The sequence below is a fragment of the Dermacentor silvarum genome, chromosome 10 (assembly GCF_013339745.2).
Source record: "Dermacentor silvarum isolate Dsil-2018 chromosome 10, BIME_Dsil_1.4, whole genome shotgun sequence".
Taxonomy (NCBI): domain Eukaryota; kingdom Metazoa; phylum Arthropoda; class Arachnida; order Ixodida; family Ixodidae; genus Dermacentor; species Dermacentor silvarum.
In genome coordinates, this window is record NC_051163.1 from 74,389,372 (window position 1) to 74,409,408 (window position 20,037).

General features: G+C 44.2%; 1 protein-coding gene across 1 annotated transcript; it reads right to left on the reverse strand.

Moving 5' to 3' along the window:
- Positions 1–1,632: 1,632 nt before the first annotated feature.
- On the reverse strand, positions 1,633–19,144 carry LOC125941044 (uncharacterized). Its single transcript, XM_049657958.1, has 5 exons — positions 18,939–19,144; positions 18,214–18,288; positions 17,382–17,429; positions 14,644–14,837; positions 1,633–1,674 (listed from the first exon to the last, which is right to left on the reverse strand). The coding sequence occupies exons 1-5, from the start codon at positions 18,943–18,945 to the stop codon at positions 1,633–1,635; spliced, it is 366 nt and encodes a 121-aa protein (XP_049513915.1). The 5' UTR covers positions 18,946–19,144.
- Between the last annotated feature and the right edge of the window lie 893 nt (positions 19,145–20,037).

The window sequence follows — 20,037 nt, forward strand, 5'->3', positions numbered from 1 at the left end:
ACCAACTGCAAACTCATCCTAGTCTCCACAATTTTCATGGTTTAAGTATGTTCGACGCATGAGATCATGTTCAATGGTTTAAAAATGGAATATATAATGAAAAGAAAAAAAAGCGTAATTAAATTCCACACCGGGTTGAAAGCCGTCCCTGAAATGTATTGCTCTTTGAATGCGATACTTTTGCTCTTTCCTCGTTGACGCTGAGTCTGTCATTAATCTCAACCCGACGACCTTAAAAAAAGTCTACGAAGGTATGAGGCGACCTTAACTAAATTCGACAAAGGTATGCACGAGCAGTATATACCGACTGAGAGATGTTTTTGAAGGCTGAGATGAGTAAGAAAGAATTTATCAAGCAAGCCATCATAGAATCAAATGTCGATGTTATTCATGACGAAGTGCAAGAATGTATGACGTGTAAGAAATGAAAACAACAACTCAGGCGTCTATTCTGTGAACTGAACAAAGTACAGACTGTTTCTTTTAGGTCTCACAGTCATAAAACCATGCAGGGTGTCTCAAATGGCATTCAAAGGAACGTAGGGTTGGTATGGTGAAATTGTTCACTAAAAAAAGGGAAACGCTTTGACGAAGTCCAAAGGGCCTGATTCTTTTAGGCCCAGAAACAAAAGCAAACAGTAAAGTAAGACAGCCCAGCATATAGAGAAGACGAGACTACCAAACAGATCTATATAAAGCCTGCCGAGATATCTTCAGTTGCATCATGTCTTGTATTAAGCAGTACGTCCGATCTCGTGGGAGTGAAAAGTGCATAGACGACCAGCATTAGTGCAAGGGGACGCTTGAAGGGTGCCATTTAGCCAACTGAAACGCTTGTAATTGTTCCCTCCTCCTTAGTAACTACGTTATACTGTCAGGCGGAAAGGCTGAATAATTCGCGAAATTATGAGAGAAATTAACGTGCGCTATGCTTTAATGTCTGCCTTTTCACTTCTCGCTCGAATTCAAAAGCCCCTTACTGGAGCACATCAGCAGAAAAACTATGGAAGCGACAAACGCCACAGACAAGGGCTGACGGTCAACGTGAAGTTAATTTGATGTTCACCAGCCATTTTGTACCTATTCCTGGATAGGCATCCAGGAATAGGTACTGGTAGTGACTCCAGTCACATAAACATTATCGAAAAAGCTCTTTCATTTGCTGAGAAAGCATGGTTAGGAGCGCTTACACCTTTATCTCCTGCCTTTCGAATCTGATGTGCATCTATTATTTCCGTTTACCTCTTCCTTTTTCCATTCCCTATGGACTGTGTCTTTTCAAACATTGGACTGCACGTGCACTTGTTCGATGTCCCGCTAAATAACTTCCATACCCATTCTTTACGTTAGTGCTGTGCTGACGAACTCTGTCATTGAAACGCTGTCCCTTTTGTGCTATACATGTTTTACTCATGCTCAGCGGCGTCTGATAGACAACGCTGTTCCTTCAGTCAGTGAAACAAGTTTTATGATTGGTGGTGCACTGGGGTCTTCAGAGCGTTTTCAGGCGTTTGTATACCATGGAAAGCTTGCACGGGGCACCTAAAATAGGTTAGCATTATTTATATTGGTGTACACGAACGTTTTATTCGAGCTGGTAAACCTCCGTTCTGAATTGAAACCAGCTAGTCCTCATCCAGATGTTACTTGTGGAAGGGACATCAATGAGCTTCCCTGTGCATAAATCACAAGCAGGGGAAGAACATGCCGAGCAGCGACAAAGCACTGAACATTGCGCTTTCAACAAAACATCTCCCTGTAAACGTCAGGAGAAGGTCACCATGGAAAAAGAGAAAGGCGAACGTCATCATTCATAGTGAAGTCATAATGAAGCCCTTAATATAGGGCTACCAGCACGCAATGGTTCCGCTTGAAAATTTCAAGATTGGATAACTTATCAAGAAAGGTGGCTGTCGCTGCTCGCAAAAGCACGGCAAATAAAAATACAAACACCCACGAAATCCAAGGACGACGAATACATTTCCACGCATTCCGCAACATCACCCAGAAAAATTAAAGAGGGCCACTTCAGTTGATCCAGTAATGTGACAACGCTGCTTCCCGTCCAACAAGATTCCAGAAACCAGTTAACTTGCATTTCTAGCGTTATTTGGAAATAATAACATAATAATAGAGGTAAAACAGCTATTATGGAGATTAGGTAATCATTAGCATTCGGTTTGCTGAACTATCTACAGCTGAAATTCAGACCACCATAACAAAAGCGCTACAAAGGACTTCACGTCTAGTTTCTCGCGCTTAAATTGGCAAATTCAGGGATCAGACAGAGTGTGGCATACTTCATGCCTTGGGCATTACAACCTGGTTTCCAAGACAGTAAAGTTTCGTCGCATCTTTGGCAAAAGGACAAGCGTTGGAACACGAAAGAATGGGCACTTATCATATGCAACTCTTTCAATGTAATTAGTTTATGTATGTTTGTGCTATATTATTTTTTTAAATACCTTGAGAAGGGATGTACCTAGAAGCTTTCCAAGGGATGTACCTAGAAGCTTTCCATAATGGCATAACTTGAAGCAGTATTATAGAAACGCTGCCATAACTGGGTACCTCCGGGAACTCAGCAATCGCCACAATCTGTGCAGCACTTTAGAGAACCAAAAGAAAACTTTTCATCCAATAATCTCCGTTCTTTCATGCCTTTTACCTTCCGCGGGAATCATTTTTCAGGCGCCCAAAAATAATACGACGAAAGCAAAAGAAGACCGTTATAGGCTTAATCAGTTTTCAAGCAGAGCTTTTTTTTATATTTACCTGATCTATTTACATAATCTTATGGTCACGAGGTATTAGACAAAGGAGTGGGAGTATGATCGACAAGAAAAGTGTATGAAGAGGCATATTTATGCAGAAAAACGTTTTAAAATTACAGATTTGAACAATTACAGCCGCTGCGAGGAAGAAAATTCTGTTAGGCGGGAAAGAGATTCTATTAGAGTCGTGGTCAAAGGCAGATTTGATTCGCAGTAGCACTTAGCGCGGAGGTTCAGCCCACAGACATTCAGATATTATGTTACCATCCATACGTGATCAACCACTTAAAAAAGGATTGTTTCACCTTTTTATTCCACTACTAAATTTTTCCGAATGAGAAAGCATGCGTGGTTCACTGAGGTCAACGTTTCTGAGTTGATTGAAGCGATGCGATTGTGAATTTCGTTTAGAGGTCCCAGACAGCCGAGGCACATGCCACTTTGGATTGAACAAAGCCCTTTTATAGGAAGCAGTTGCAAGGGTACTGAGCAGGTGAAAATTGTGGCGAAGAAGGCCAATTAAGCGGTAGGCGTTTGTAATAATGTGCTGGCTATGCAAGTTTTAGCAATGATTACTAGTGGTGTTACCACATCGGTACTTGTGCGAAGTCACCAAAACCTCCGGGAAACCAATATTGTTTTAAGAGCTAGGATTGGAAGCGATAGCCGTCCATGCTATTCTCACTGATTCTTATTGATTACTATTTAGTTTCTCCACACAAATGTCACGCCAACCAGTAATGCAGAGGTAAAGTGGAAATATGCTCGCATCGGATCGCTCTGCCATTTTTTTTTCTGTAGCATACGTACTCATCGACGAATAATCATAGCATTGAGAAAACCTAAACTACAAGATGGCTGATTGCAAAACCCTTTTTCACAAATATCGCACTTATGTTTACTTTTTTACCTACCGGAAGTCGTGCGTCATCTCTTAAGCGGCTGTAGCGTGACGTCGCTATTCTAATCAGTGGGGAAAAAAACACCTGCGTTTTCAAAATCTCACGCACGAGCCTCAGAGAGGCTCAAATAAACGGGCACAAAGTGAACTGAAAATGTCAGCAAACATTTACTAAGAACACAATAATGTTCCCATGTCTAATATCTTGACGTCAGATGAGCTCGTCAAAAAGCTCTCAATGACCGATGAAGCGTGACTACTACGAAGGCTTAAAATATATATCCTTTCGAAAACTACCAATCAAACCGCCTGTCTGGAAAGGTCAAATGTGGCGCGCATCTTAGTTTTTAAGCTTGACGAGATTTTCCTGCATTTTTTTGTTCATAAGTTGGACTACGAGAATATTCGGATGTGGCATGAAAGAGTGTCGGCAAATCCAGCATATCGAAGCCCACGAGAAACTTCGAAGGCACCGAAGAGGATGCTCATTGCAGACCGGATGGCTCTCTTACAACGGCGAAACCTCTCGTATGCACGTCTTCTTGCGCTGCTTGCACTCACCTGCGCGGGCGATGGCGCTGCGCCCTCGGAAAGTTTCAAAGGTCCATGTGTGCCTATACCGACAGCAAGAAGCGTTGGTGACCGGGCTATTTGCCCATTCAGAAGAGTGATTGACGTGGACCATTTCAGGGTGCCTGCGTATATCCCGATCATCTCGTGCAAATGTCCGGAAAGATTGTGTGGTTCTTCTGGTGACTATCGTTGTATGCAAATGAGAGAGCGCATTCAAGTTTTTTATATTAGATCATTTCAATTTAAGTTCGTCACGGTGAATACGTCTTGCCTGTGCGCCCACACGCTAACCGCTCCAGGTATGCATGGGGGAATCGAGAGGACAGTGTTCTAAATGGTGGATAAAATGTGTGATTATTCACAGCATCCGCTACTTTATTTGTTTCAAACGAAGAATAGGGACTAACGATGTGTCACTTGCAATCTGTGGTAACGAATTTTATAAATGTGCTAGGTTCTGTAATGACCAAGCTTGTCTCAAGAACCTATCGGTAATTACTTTTGTAACGAGTTCATAACCTATTTTGTTGAAGGTTTGTGAGGTCGACATTTATTTATCAGTGCACATGATGTGAATTTATGAACAAATCCTCCTTACTAGTGTGAAACCAACTTAGCATTGATAAACTGGATTTTCTGCAGCTTGAGAGACTGATGTTTGGTGCTATTTAGTGCAATCAGAGAGAGAGAGAGAATAATGTGTCGATTTGTATTCAACTGCAATGATATTTATTTTGAGCAAACACCAAATCGCACTACGCAGCTTACGATGCATCATTTGATACGCATCTGAAAAAAAAATGGTGGTACTGAGTATCTGCAAAATTAAGCGCATTCGAGAACTCTTGGGAGCTTGATTTTAGCTTTGTTGCCCCTTCTTTCAGCTTGATACAGACCCAATAGCCTCTAAAGAAGATAGGTAGGCGAGAGCTGCGATATCAACTAGGGCTTCATGCTACAGGCATGTAAACATAAGATGGCTTGTATTCAAGATAAGAAACAATAATTTTGGGTGTCACAAAGCCCAGTCAAAAAATCCGACAGGCTGTCGGCTGGTCGGCTATATGTTATTTTGGCCTGTCGGCCTGTAAGCCTGTCGGCTCGTCAGCCTGTCGGTGTCAGCCTGTCGGCGTTCGCCTGTCGGTGTCGGCCTGTCGGTTTCAGCCTGTCGGTTTGTAATCCTGTCGGAACATTCTATTCCGACAGGCCACAATTGCGGCAGTATTCTCTGGCAATCACTTTCAGCGATAGTTTCACTTTCGCGAGAGTTCATGGCTCGGCCCACGAAAGCTCTTGCATTTTCCCGACGCTTGTGCGCAGGCATGCAGTGCCGATTCTCGCAAAAGTGAAACTACCTCCGAATGTGATTTTCCGAGAATGCGATCCCTAGTGGCGTCATCAAGCATGCTTGATTATGCTGTCAGACAGTTCCTAAATAGAAAATACACCTTTGATTGATGGTTTCAAAGTTTTATTGCACAGTAATTCACACGCAGCCATCATATACATGCAAACAAAAACACTGTATTTACTCTACATAGGTCCTATTTCTCGAAATTAATGAAGCTACTCAATCTATGTTACCAACAAATTTCTACCTATATTCATGAAAAAAGCTAGCAAAAGTACCGAGGCAATGGCATTCCTCTGCCACGCCTCGGTTCAAGCAGCACATGGGCGCCTGCTTTACTAGTACATTATTTGTAACCTGTAGTAAATATACACAACAAAGTAGAAAGCAAAACTAGTATTAAGAAATCTAATAAAGTATGTTTGGGGACCATCATTGGAGACAAGCAAAGTCTCAACATGGGTTAAGAATGGTCGAGGAGGCCTGCCAGCTGAGATTCAGTCTGGTTTTAAATGATGCTGCATATACAGCACACTCGACAGCGTTAAAGACATCGTCATTTGGGATGCCGAGGACGCCTGTGCAGCATTTATCAAGGATGACTTCTCTGGCAAGTACGAAGAGGATCCAGCTTGCAGAATTGACTCGCCTCCCTTTTCAAAGGCTAAAAAGCCCAAGACGACCAAAGTGAGCGCCATCATCAGGGCAGCATACGAGGCTTCTCCGGAGCTACCAAAACACACGAGCATCAAGAAGTGGACGCTCTTGGTATTTACGTCACATATGAAGAATATACCACGGTGGTGGTCGTCGCACACCGACAGCATATGAATTCAACAGAACTAGGAAGGGTCCTGCTGTAAAAGGTGGGATGCCCCTGAGTGAGCAGTACAGCAGGGAAGAAAGTTTTGCTGCTTAACATACAGAAGAGGGAAAATTTGTTTCAGCAATCCCAAAGAACATGAGCACGGAACACAACCAAAGCAGAAGAAAAGCACGATCAAAGACCTTACAAAACAAACATGGAAGAAATCCAGACATATACTACACGAACGTGCATAGAGTGGCAACAAATTCACAATAGTCCACAGTGATAACTGCCTCCATTCGGACCCCTTTGGCTTGCACGGAGGAGGCAGCAGCCATAGCACTGGCCTTTCAAGATGCAGAAGCAGAAGAACAATCTCCATTAGTCCTGACGTACTCCCAGGCAGTGGTGCATTCATATATAACGGGCACCATTCCACACAAAATCTACAGCATGCTAGGCGCCACCCTAGAATGGCACCACACAATAATGTAGTGCCCGGCACACTCTGGGCACAAGGGAAATGAGAAGGCCGACCAAACTGCTCGAGGATCCCTACGAGGAACCCCTGATCCACTTTCAAAAGATGAAGCGCCAACAGTGACAGCACATTAGGAAGGAACAAAGACAGGACAGGCGCTACTTGCAACTGTTTATTGTGGTCAAAGGTGGTTGAATATATAGCCATGGGGAGAGGGGGGACGAAAAAGGCGGAACACTGATTGTATGAATGCGCACGCGTGAGAACACTGAAGATATGCATGAAGGAAATGGCGAATCTAAAACTTATCTAAAAACACACTTTCATTTGTGTATATATTCAGAGACGGGGAGCTGACACATGTTTCCCCTCTCTTCCTAATCTGGTTGGCCTCCAACAATTCACGTGCCACAGAGTCTTTACTTTTAAACAAGATTGTAGTATCTTGAAGCCTTGCTTCACATGCTTGTTTATTTTCATTGCCGCAGGCCTTGCAATGAAGAGGCAAGTTTGAGCCATAACCATATTTCAATTAAAGCTTATGCTCCCGCAGGCGATCATTAATACATCGGCCAGTTTGGCCGACGTACTCTTTCCCGCACTTCAGCGGTATACGGTATACAACTCCTTCCTCACACTTCACAAAAGGATTCGTATGTTTAATGGAACACCCTGCTTTCTTAGAGTTATCAGAACCAATCAGGCGGCACAAAGTAGCAAGTTATCGGGGTGCGGAAAAAACCACAGGAATTTTGTATTTCACGGCGACGTGTTTAAGATTGTGCGCCACTTTGTGAGAATACGGAATCACCACTGGTTTGGCTTTCTTTTCGAATGTTTGACCTTCTTCAGTGCTTCTTTTTCTTTCTTTTTTCAGCTTTTTCAATAACGCCTCCGAAACTGCGCTTAAAACCGAACAAGGGAAGCCAGCCTTCCTCAATTTCAAAATCTGTTCGTCAAAGCTTCCTTGTGCCTTATGACAGCACGATTTTTTAAGGGCGGATTCGAGGCACATAGTGGCAATCGCACGTTTAACAGTCTTGGAGTGTGTAGACTCATACGGCAACAATTCCTTGTGGGCACGGGGTCGATACATCCAGCAGGAACCTTCGTCAGTAAGGGTTATGTCAAGATCTAAAAACTGCAGGCTGTTATCCTTGGCTAGTTCAAAAGTAAAATCTAAACAGCACGGCAAAGGCTTAGATTTTACTTTTGAACTAGCCAAGGATAACAGCTTGCAGTTTTTATATCTTGACATAACCCTTACTGACGAAGGTTCCTGCTGGATGTATCGACCCCGTGCCCGCAAGGAATTGTTGCCGTATGAGTCTACACACTCCAAGACTGTTAAACGTGCGATTGCCACTATGTGCCTCGAATCCGCCCTTAAAAAATCGTGCTGTCATAAGGCACAAGGAAGCTTGAGACGAACAGATTTTGAAATTGAGGAAGGCTGGCTTCTCTTGTTCGGTTTTAAGCGCAGTTTCGGAGGCGTTATTGAAAAAGGTGAAAAAAGAAAAAAAAGAAGCACTGAAGAAGGTCAAACATTCGAAAAGAGCCAAACCAGTGGTGATTCCGTATTCTCACAAAGTGGCGCACAATTTTAAACACGTCGCCGTGAAATACAAAATTCCTGTGGTTTTTTCCGCACCCCGAAAACTTGCTACTTTGTGCCGCCTGATTGGTTCTGATAACTCTAAGAAAGCAGGGTGTTCCATTAAACATACGAATCCTTTTGTGAAGTGTGAGGAAGGAGTTGTATACCGTATACCGCTGAAGTGTGGGAAAGAGTACGTCGGCCAAACTGGCCGATGTATTAATGATCGCCTGCGGGAGCATAAGCTTTCATTGAAATATGGTTATGGCTAAAACTTGCCTCTTCATTGCAAGGCCTGCGGCAATGAAAATAAACAAGCATGTGAAGCAAGGCATCAAAATACTACAATCTTGTTTAAAAGTAAAGACTCTGTGGCACGTGAATTGTTGGAGGCCAACCAGATTAGGAAGAGAGGGGAAACATGTGTCAGCTCCCCGTCTCTGAATATATACACAAATGAAAGTATGCTTTTAGATAAGTTTTAGATTCGCCATTTCCTTGATGCATATCTTCAGTGTTCTCACGCATGCGCATTCATACAATCAGTGTTCCGCCTTTTTCGTCCCCCCTCTCCCCATGGCTATATATTCAACCACCTTTGACCACAATAAACAGTTGCAAGTAGCGCCTGTCCTGTCTTTGTTCCTTCCTAATGTGCTGTCACTGTTGGCGCTTCATCTTTTGAAAGCTATGCACCAACTAGCCCCACAACGTGTTTTACTGGAATACCCCTGATCCACCAGCACGACATCCTCGAAGACCAAAGAGACAAAAATACAGCCACCTACACCCAGACCATACAGGGAAACAGGCCAGGTACCGGCTCTTCTTACAAACACACATCATCATCAACCTATATTTATGTCCACTGCAGGACGAAGACCTCTCCCTGCGATCTCCATTACCCCTGTCTTGCGCTAGCCGATTCCAACTTGCGCCTGCAAATTTCCTAACTTCATCCCCCCACCTAGTTTTCTGCCATCCTCGACTGCGCTTCCCTTTCTTGGTATCCATTTTGTAACCAATGATCCACCGGTTATCCATCCTACGCATTACATGGCCTGCCCAGTTACATTTCCCATCTTAATGTCAACAAGAATATCGGCTATCGCCATTTGCTCTCTGATCCACACTCTTCCCGTCTCTTTTAAGATAGACCTAATCTTTTTCGTTCCTTCGCTATTTCTGTGGTCGTCCACGCATATCCATACATCCAAATACTTCACAAGATGCATACGCCCTGCCACTTCCCTTGGTGGGCCAAGTCTCATCCACGTAATGTGGATATGTAAGCAACGACTTCCAAATTCTAAATTCAACCCCTAACGGCGCAAATTCCAAGCAACAGGCAGCGGGACGTTTGGCTTGCTAGCGAAAATCTAGAGAGCCAGAGAGCTCTTATCGATCAAGCCCAGCAAGCTGCAGAGATTAATGGAGCTCTAAACTGAGGCACCGACCCACCACCCAAGATCCTTAAGAGAAAAAATTTAAGTTTACACTACTACTGCTATAATTTAAGTTTACACTACTAGTGCTAAAGAAAGATATTGGTTGACTTAATTCAAACTAAAATTTTCTAAATTTCTCAACTAATTCAATATATAGTGGTCGACCTATACTCATGTTGGACCTATTTTTTAGTAAATACGGTAAGCACTAACTCCACAAAGAAAGGTAGAAGTGCTAAGCTGGTAAGGTCAATATACAAAGTCTGTCCCAGAAGTTTGAGCAGTTCATGTCACTACATTCTCTGCCGCGTTTTTGCTGGCTCAGTGCACAAACTTTTGGGACAAGCCCCGTAGCTATCAGTACCAGTAGCACTACCTTCTTTGCGCGTCAGCTAGTTTCTGCGCCAATTGCCTGCGCACTTCTTTCAATCTTTTTTTTCTCGTCTTCCGGCGTGACACGGTTGCCCATGAAGATCCGGAGGAGGCCTGCGCAAGAAAAGCAATCACGAGTACAAAAGTAATGAAAGCATCTAAACAATAATTTCCAGCATGCACAGTGCAAGTTCCCAACAATATGCCCACGGTTCAATGAAATATTTTTGCAAAGCTGCATTTTCAATAACCAAACTGCAGATTACTTTTTTCATGTTAACTCACATGCCTCAAATTCTTTCTACAGTTTTAACATGAAATATTTCAGTAGCAGATGATCGCAACACAGTGCTTTAGCACTAGCTTCGCTTTTACTGTGGCTATTTGCATGTGCCATCTATACATGAGTAGATCAGTTCATTGGAACAGTATGTTCATATACTTTTCAAGGATGACAACTTTTGTGGCGTCACGGCTGGTCTGGCCTCAGTCCTTCCCTTGGATCGCGACTTGTTGGACAAAGTCCAGGTCATGCTTCTGTTCTTAAGCTCATCTGGCATCCAATACATTGTGGACGCCATACGGCAGAACATAGACGTAGACCGCAACAATGTCCCCCAAGCAGCCTTTTCTATTCATTGCCCGGATCCAGCATACACCTGCAATATATAATAACACATACATAGCTTGTAGCTAACAGGTTTTATACTGGACGATATACACTATGCATTTTCTCAACTCTACTGTTTTCTGGCATTCTGGCCATTTATTAGTTGTAGTGGGCTGACCTGCATGAGCAGAACGAAATTATACAGTAAAATTTAAAAAAATCTTTTAGACACTCCCACATAAAAATCTCCCAAGCATAAATAGCAATCGCTGAATTTGTTAAATTGACAATGATCTGCAAGAATCTTCACTGCTATCTATAGCTCGATGAACTCACTAACATCTACCTTGACATTGGGTAGCCGAATTTCAAATACATGTGTTGTCTGTAGGACCACTCTTTATTTTCAGGTTGATCTGTGCGGTCACTAGATGCAATATAGAAATGTGCACAAGCATTGCGTTCCAAGGACTGCATGATTACATAATTATGCCATCAACATTAATGTACACATACAAAAAAAAACCTTCACACAAGTGACATGGCTGAATAAACGTACACTCGCCAACTGAAGAACACACGTAGCACGCCTGCCTGGCAGTCCTTGCAAGGAATTTTATAGACGATGCCGGGATATTTTTCTTTTTCGAGGCAGTCTTTGACTCGGACGAGTTGTTGTTTTAGCTTGCTTGAAGGGATGTGGCAGATTTGTACATCATAATCTTTGAAAATTCTTGACATAGATTCGCTCATGCCTCATGCATAGGGGAGAGCCGCCCGTTTCCTTGTTCTCATCGGCCTGATAGGGGGTTCAGCGACACGCTTTTCTTCAGTCTTTATAAACTGGCCGTGGTAGCCATTACTGACCAAATCCTGCGTCACTCTCTTCAACTCAGCTCTGCGTGCATCAGTAGTCGAGCACAATCGGAATGCACGGGTGAACAGTGTAGAGGCAACAGATCGTTTGTGTTTAACGGGATGGGCCGAATCAAAGTGCAGATATTTTCCTGTGTGGGTAGGCTTCCGATAAACGCTTGTTGAAAGGCCGGATGCAGTACGCATGACTTCAACGTCAAGGAAAGCCAGGCGACCATTAACTTCTTCTTCAACGGTGAATTCTATTGTGCTTTGGAAAGAGTTCAAGTGCTGCAGAAAAGGTACGACGTCTTTGCGGCAGATAATGGAAAAACAATCGTCGACATACCGCAGGAACAATTTTGGAGCGGGCTGGAATGTCGTAAGGGCTTTATCTTCGAGGGCTTTCCAAAGCACAATAGAATTCACCGTTGAAAAAGAAGTTAATGGTCGCCTGGCTTTACTTGACGTTGAAGTCATGCGTACTGCATCCGGCCTTTCAACAAGCATTTATCAGAAGCCTACGCACACAGGGAAATATCTGCACTTTTATTCGGCCCATCCCGTTGGACACAAACGATCTGTTGCCTCTACACTGTTCACCCGTGCATTCCGATCGTGCTCGACTACTGACGCACGCAGAGCTGAGTTGAAGAGAGTAACGCAGGATTTGGTCAGCAATGGCTACCCTAGCCAGTTTATAAAGACTGAAGAAAAGCGTGCCGCTGAACCCCCTATCAGGCCGATGAGAACAAGGAAACGGGCGGCTCTCCCCTATGCACGAAGCGTGAACGAGTCAATGTCAAGAATTTTCAAAGATTATGATGTACAAATCTGCCATATCCCTTCAAGCAAGCTAAAACAACTCGTCCGAGTCAAAGACTGCCTCGAAAAAGAAAAATATCCCGGCATCATCTACAAAATTCCATGCCAGGACTGCCAGGCGTGCTACGTAGGCGAGACGGGAAACTTTAAAAGAAGGCTACAGCAGCACCGCAATGATGTAGCCAAAGGACACACGGTTTCCAGCGCCCTAGCAGAGCATCATGAGAAGACTGGTCACAGTATTAACTGGCATTCGGCTTTCATCATCAAAAGAGAGAAGAAATTATCCCGATAGCTTCTTGAATCATTTTGCATACTACAATCTACGACTAACACAATAAACCGGACACGGGGCCCCCTCCCTGAGTTGTACGCAAGGGCCTTACGTCTTCCAACGCATATATAATAAAGATCACCATGCATTCGTTCATTGTGAACAAGGCACCCGTAGTGGGTGCCAAAACGTCAATCTGTTGTTTTTGTGTTCTTCAGTTGGCGAGTGTACGTTTATTCAGCCATGTTCTTTCCTCGCCAGACAAGTTTTCGTCAAACCCTAGATTTCATCACACAAGTGACATTACCATAATAAAAAGATTAGTCCACCAATTATGTTTTCTCGCGCCGTTTTGGAGACCTGCTTCACTACGAGCGCAGTGCACCATCTAACTTATAGTAGAAGCACAATTTCATTTTATATAGTTATTTCTTCTGTGTGGCGGCAATTTTTTTATGGGCTTGGAAGACGCAGCGAAAATGGCCATCTCCACAAGCACCGAGATCGCTTTATGGCGGCTTAGTTAGAGGAGCCATCAAGCTAGTCTCGCACAGAACTGTTTCTTTATGCCCACTATCCCACTGCTGTCATTTCTGCACACTCTTAATTTTACTACCACCAGCAAATGCAGATGATCTGCAAACACTTCTCGTACATTTGTATACATTGAGAGCAAGCATAGTTGTGCTTTCATGGGACACTGTTCTACACAGGAAATTGTGGCAATAGTGTTAAGCAACAATAAACACAACTAAAACATTTATGTGAGACAAAAATACCAGAGCAAGCATATTACCAGGGTCAGATTTTCTACTTGGCCACTCCAGCCAATCAAAAGTGGCTGCAGTAGAGTGCTGTAAACTGACCCCTTTTCATTTATTTTGGTATGTCTGTGGTGTAGCAAGCCAATGACAACAGCACCAAAGGGGTGTCATGTGCTCGGCCACTTGCGGAAAGCAACATGCGATCATGATGCTGCATGGCACAGCTGATTGACATAAGCTGCCTGCATACATAATTTATAAGAGGAAGCCACTGCCGGCTTAAGAAGCCTTTCCCAGAAATGCTGCCACACAGGCAAATGCGAACAGGCGGATGACGAGTGCCACATTTGACTAGTGGATTAGGATCACATGGCAACGTCACCCAAGAACTGTCTCCTTGTCCTTGATGTGTACTGTGGGCACCTTACTGACAGCATGAAGGCTGTGCTCTCCCAAGCTTGAATGGGCATCGCTATTATACCAGGTGGCATGACGGACCAGCCTCAGCCACTTGACGTCTGTATCAACAAGCCTTTTGAGGATGGATTGCCTGCGGAAATACTTCGTGATCTGGCCGAGTGATAAAGCGTATAAGCTAACAGCAACAGGTTGTACTAAATGCACATAACTAACACAAGTGGCGAGCTGGGTCACTGCAGCATGGGAGACGCCATGAAGCTTGGTTGCATGCTTTCAAGGAGTGCAGCATCTAAAGTGCACTAAATGGCACCAAAAATTGTCTGCTCTTTTATGCTGACAATGATAAGAAGGTAAGCGACAAGGCTAGCAGCAACGACAACACTGCATGGGCTGGGACGGGTTGTGACTAATAAATGCTATTTGCGTTTTGCGTCTGTTGCCCTAACTTGTCCGGCTTACATTCAAGAAAAGCACTTTTTTCACCGGCTTCAGACCTTCAGGTGCTGGCTTATGAGTGAGACCGGCCTAGATTTGAATAAATATGGTACTCGGCCATAAATCTAGTTCGTGGATCATACACAGCTACTTACATCCATAAAGGAAAAACAAAAGGGACATAGCTGAGTTTCTTTCCCCACTCTGAAGTGTATGAGCCCTTTCAGAACGTAAATGTAACATCGATCCTTAAAAAACAGTTCTATGACTTTTAAAGTTACCTTTCCGTCATCTCTTGAAAATCCGATGACAACATCGATGGCCTCTCCAGTGAATATGTCCATGTCAGCTACAAAAGAAAATGTACTTTTCCCTTGAATTGCCAGGTCTCATAAAAGGTAAGGATTTAAGACTTCAAAAGCAATATAGGAGTCCCATGCTATCGAAAGAGCATAATGTAACCATTACACATTGCCGGGGTATATAAACCAAAAATGTCTGTCAGGAACATTGCGTGGGACATACCACACACTGGTACCTTGCAAACATGACCTGTACAATGACGCTGCAATAATACATAGGTAATTATTTCTGCCTACACTCAAGGAACTCGGGTACAGTCAAACCTCATTAATACGTACCCGCTTAATGTGTAATTGCAGTTTAAATGTAGTCGCGAAGATTCCCCCACCCAGCCCCCATTGAACCCCATGCCTGACCGCTTAAGCCGTAGTCACTCATTTGCCATCAAATGATTATTGCATACTATTTTCTTTCTAGTTCTACACGCACAGGCACAAATTCGGCAAAATTTCATGCACTGAAAAATGAAAGGTGAAATCGGTTTTACAATATTGTAAAATGTAGCATTTCTCAAATTTTTAGAAGGCATTTTTTCTCTTAAAAAGGGAAACCATACGACCTATATCCTTTATGTTTGTATATACTATGTAATAATAGTTATGTGTCCATGCTCCGTTTATGTTGCTTCACAGATACTTTCAAATTTGAGAAAAAACACTCCGCATGAAAATGTAGCCTTTACCAGTTGGTCTTTGGTAGCTTTTTCTGGTAAACTGTTAGGTTCTGTTAAAAACAAAATTCAGTTGCATGCTTTTGAATGGCGTGCCCACCATATCTATTTGGTCAAGAAAAAAAAGTGAAATATACAACCGGCTTCGATCTCGTGAAATTTCTGACATGACCGGGCATGAATCAATGTTAGCATGAGTACGCGTCAGTGACATCATAAGAGCAAATGTGAAAAAGTGCAAACGGTTGCAAATCTATGATGATGAGTGCCTATAGGCTCAAATGAATGGACCTTTTTCCAATTCAGCTATGCACATGGGCATGCCCCAGCTGCATATGCCGCGCCGCCATTATCACAGGGCAGGTGTGCGAAGTGAGTGCGTGAACCCTTGCATGATCCGCGGCAATTTCCTGAGCTTGAGTTGCTGATCAATAATTTTTCTCGTGTTCTGGGCAAGAATATTGGTTAAAGGAAACACTTAGCTGTTTGTGGGAAAGACTGCAAGCACTTTTGTCGATGAAAAAGACTCTGTGAACTAACGCTCGAGCGATAGGCGCAGCGTTTGCGACAAAACTCATGCAGGCACTTTCTGTACCGTCGATTGCACAAACCGGCGTGGAATGGTGAACATTGTACTGGAGTGGAGCGCACGGTCAAATTAAAAAAAAATACCCCATGTTATCAGTGAGTTATCACGCAATTCTTGCTGAGTGAGGTAAGCCTGCGTTCTGGTAACAGCATGATGCTAGCGCTGTGGTTATTGGACTTCTCGCCTTACGACCGACTCGGAAGTCACGGCGATGTTTTAATCTACGGGTATGTATACCGCACGGATTTTACCATTGGCTTAAGAACGTGCTACCGCATGCAAGCGGAAATAGCTGTACGGTTACATGGGGCCAAACGAAAAGAAGAATCTCGCCACACAGCCGATCAGAATGCATCGTTCGAGGCCAAAGCGACACACCCGCGGTGCCACAATATGCAAAACTCGCGAGTCTTACTTTTTGCAGGCAAATGAAGCTTTACGCACCTGACAAAACAATGTGTTGCGTCCACTTACATTCTGCTTACCCCCCCGTACTGTGTTGCGTCCACTTAGTCCCCAGTACCATGCCATATACGATACATATCTCGATATAAAACAACACTTGCCCTGCAGTGCACTCGCAGTATGTGCGCAGAAGTTTTGCATGTTGTTTGTTCATCATGGTGAGCTGCTTGCATGCCCGCTCTTGAGGGCAAGCACGTACGCACGTGCATGCGTCTGTTGACCGCCTCCTTCAAGTCGAGCCACTCAAAACGACGGTCGAGTTTATCCTGAAGAAAGTCCTGCCAAGGCGCATTTCACGCTCACACATGCCTTCGCCAGTTGAGTCAAAGTACTGACCAAGCTGCTCAAGAACAAAAGCCGGCGCATCTCTCAAATCTTGGTTACAAATGGCCTGCACATCGCATCAGCATGCTGCCATTGCATCGGTAAATGTAAAATGTGTTATTGCTACATGTGAGCAAATACATGCGCGCTAGAGCAGGACAATGAGAAGCTGCTTCAGCAACACAAGCGACAGAAGAAAAAAAAAGCAGGGACAGCCGTCGCAAGAGACTGCTTGGTCAAACGCTACCATGCTTTGCGTAGAAGCGAGAAGCGGTGGGAGCGTGTGTGTCTTGCCCGTCAAATTTAGTTGAAGTGGCGGCCGCTAGAGGGGTCGCTTACTGGAAAAAGGTCCATTTGTAAGGTAGTGGCTGTGAGTAAGCACTGCTGAGCATGGACGAATATCAGTGAGTGTGAAGTACTGCACAACTAGAAAAAATTGGTGCTTGAAACTGAACAGTGCTGTACAAAAAATGTACTCTTACCATGCTCCTGTGACGAAGGTGCCATAGAGGCCATGGCAGTTATAATTCCTGTAAAAATTACACAATAAGATGAACACAGACATGGAAGTGCAATTTGAAGTCATAGAAAGCCACACACAAATGTCTTCATGCACAAATATGCACTACATTGTGTCCACTGCAGAGCTCACTTCCTTTGCAAAAAGATGCAATGCTCTTGTAAGGCCTTCAACAAGCCTTAAGTATAAACCGCATGCACGCGATCTTGCACGCGACAGCTCCAAGTGACGTGACGAAGATGGCTGTCGCATTCGCTCGTCGCCTACAAGTCGTACCACACGCGAGCGATGACTTTGAGCGCTGTCTCCCCGGTGTTGCTGGTATGAGGGCAGCAAATACGCGCCGTAACTGGTGTGACGCATGCTCTATTAGTTTAACTTGATATGTTTTACTGTAAAGAGCACCATAAATATTTCTTAAGGTCTTGCACTAGGTTCTTATCTTTGTGCGTATCAAAATTGAGTCATTCGCTTGTTCCGTGTGACAATCGGTTGTACTTGACTGATGTACATCCTGTTCTGGCTTCGCGCTATTGGCTAGTCGCTCATAGAAAGTCGTTCCGGCGACGAATTGTAGATTTCCAGAACCAAGCGATCAAGCGACAAGAACGAGCAATCAGTTTGCGCGACGGCTTGTTCTGTCGCCGTTGCCCACAAAATCACTCGCATGCGGTTTGGGCTTGGGTAAAAAATGCTAGCATGTAGCGCCATTTTTTTATATAAAGCACAGCCACATGACACAAATCAGTAACACCATATAAATCTAAAATCTTGTAAACTTTCAGTTGCCATACCTTTGGTGCTCTTGCCCTTTTCTAAGGACATCTTTCTGAGCCTTTTCGACGTGTGCAGCACCATTTCTTCAGTTTCTGCATTGCATTTAACAAGGCATTACAAAGCTGACACTGCCGACAGGCAGGAATGTTAGGTGATAAACATTCAAGTGTCATAATAACAAATCAGGCCAGAATATCAGTTCCTCTGGTCTCCCCCTGGCATTACTCTCGTTTCATCCTTTCATGAATGCAAAGCATTTGCAAGCGTGGCTCCCACGTCCACTACACGACAGATACCCGTTCATGCAGTAGACAGGTTCTCATGTGGCATATGTCATTCCATCAGACTAAATATGGAGCCGCTTAACATTTACGCCCAAAATTATGTGTCCAAAACGAAAATTCTGCTGCTAACTGCCAAAAGCACACATTTGCGCCGATGGCTCCTGCTGCGAAGCAGTGTCTACCTTGAGCGTCCGCGGCAGTGCGTGCTGCACCCCCTCCCCATTTCATAACGCCGACCCTTCCAGACATATCGCAGACTGCCCGAGACTCTAATCAAAGGAGAGATACGTCTCGAGCAGCCAGGCCTAAACCCCAAAGTCACGCTACGAGATTGCGCCGGACATTTGCTTACTGCAAAATGAGCGGGACAAAGCACATGCCGGTGAAGATTAAATCGTTCGAAATGTTAGTCGTATAAACATTTAAGGTCTGCTTATTAACGAATGAGTAGAACTTACCAGCCATGTGCAGCACTCTGTCGCATCGCCGTTCCACCACACGTCGTAGAGGACAACAGGATCGAAATCCACGACATTCTCTGGGTTAAAGTTTTGCACTGCGGTGTGCCTGACAACCACAGTGGTCATGTCCACTTCATATTCAACGAACACAAGCATCTCGAGCTTAACACAGTGCAACGCAGTCGTTCTCGCTTAGATGACAGCTGTGGCTATGGCCGTGGATTCTATGGATGCGGATTGGCATGCGGCTTCGACCGCCCCCCCCCCCCCCCCCCCCCCCCCCCCACTGCATCACCCAACCAAACCAAAACAGAAAAGAAAAATACTACTAAAGCAATGCCGTACAACCGTAGTGGGTGGAAGCATGGAGGAAGGAAAAAAAACCTTTTTTTTTCTTTTTCAAGTTGTTTCCTTCCTCCATGGGTGGAAGGTACAAAGTTGTACAGTTGTACAGAAGCTTAATGATAAGCAATGTTGAGAACTGCATCAGGCTTAAGCATTCTTAAAATGACATCCCAACTCATGAGAGTAATATGAATTCGACATCGATCGTTTGTGTGTTTTGTATACGTGGTCAATGAACACGATTGTTGGCGTTCATTCATTTGCCCACCGCGTCATGTAGAGTGGCATGATCAGATTTCTCTGAGCGCAATAAAAAAATTTTCAGCGCACGCAAACTCGCACAACACAGATGCACATGCGCGCGGGCCGCGATTTTGTAGCGATTCCGTCTCCGATGATATTCCTTTTTGCACTTTTCGCGCTTCAGGGGTCAGAGCGACGCCCGCCCGCGATCAAAGCGATCAGGGCCGCGATTTTGTATCAATGCATTATGACTTATTCTACTCTACTTATCATCCCACCGCTCACGGCGGCTGATCCCGTGATAATGCGAGCGGACCGTCGCTCCGTCCACTGAAAAAGCACGATAAGCGCGTAAAGACTAGACATTAAAGGCATCGCTACCAAATACCGGCCGAACCGGCGATGAGCGGTGGGATGATAAGCTGGGCATATGATCGAGTGGAAGGCATCGCTACAAAAATCGTGGCCTGCAGTATCATAAAGTAGAGTTTGGAAGTGAGCGTTTGCG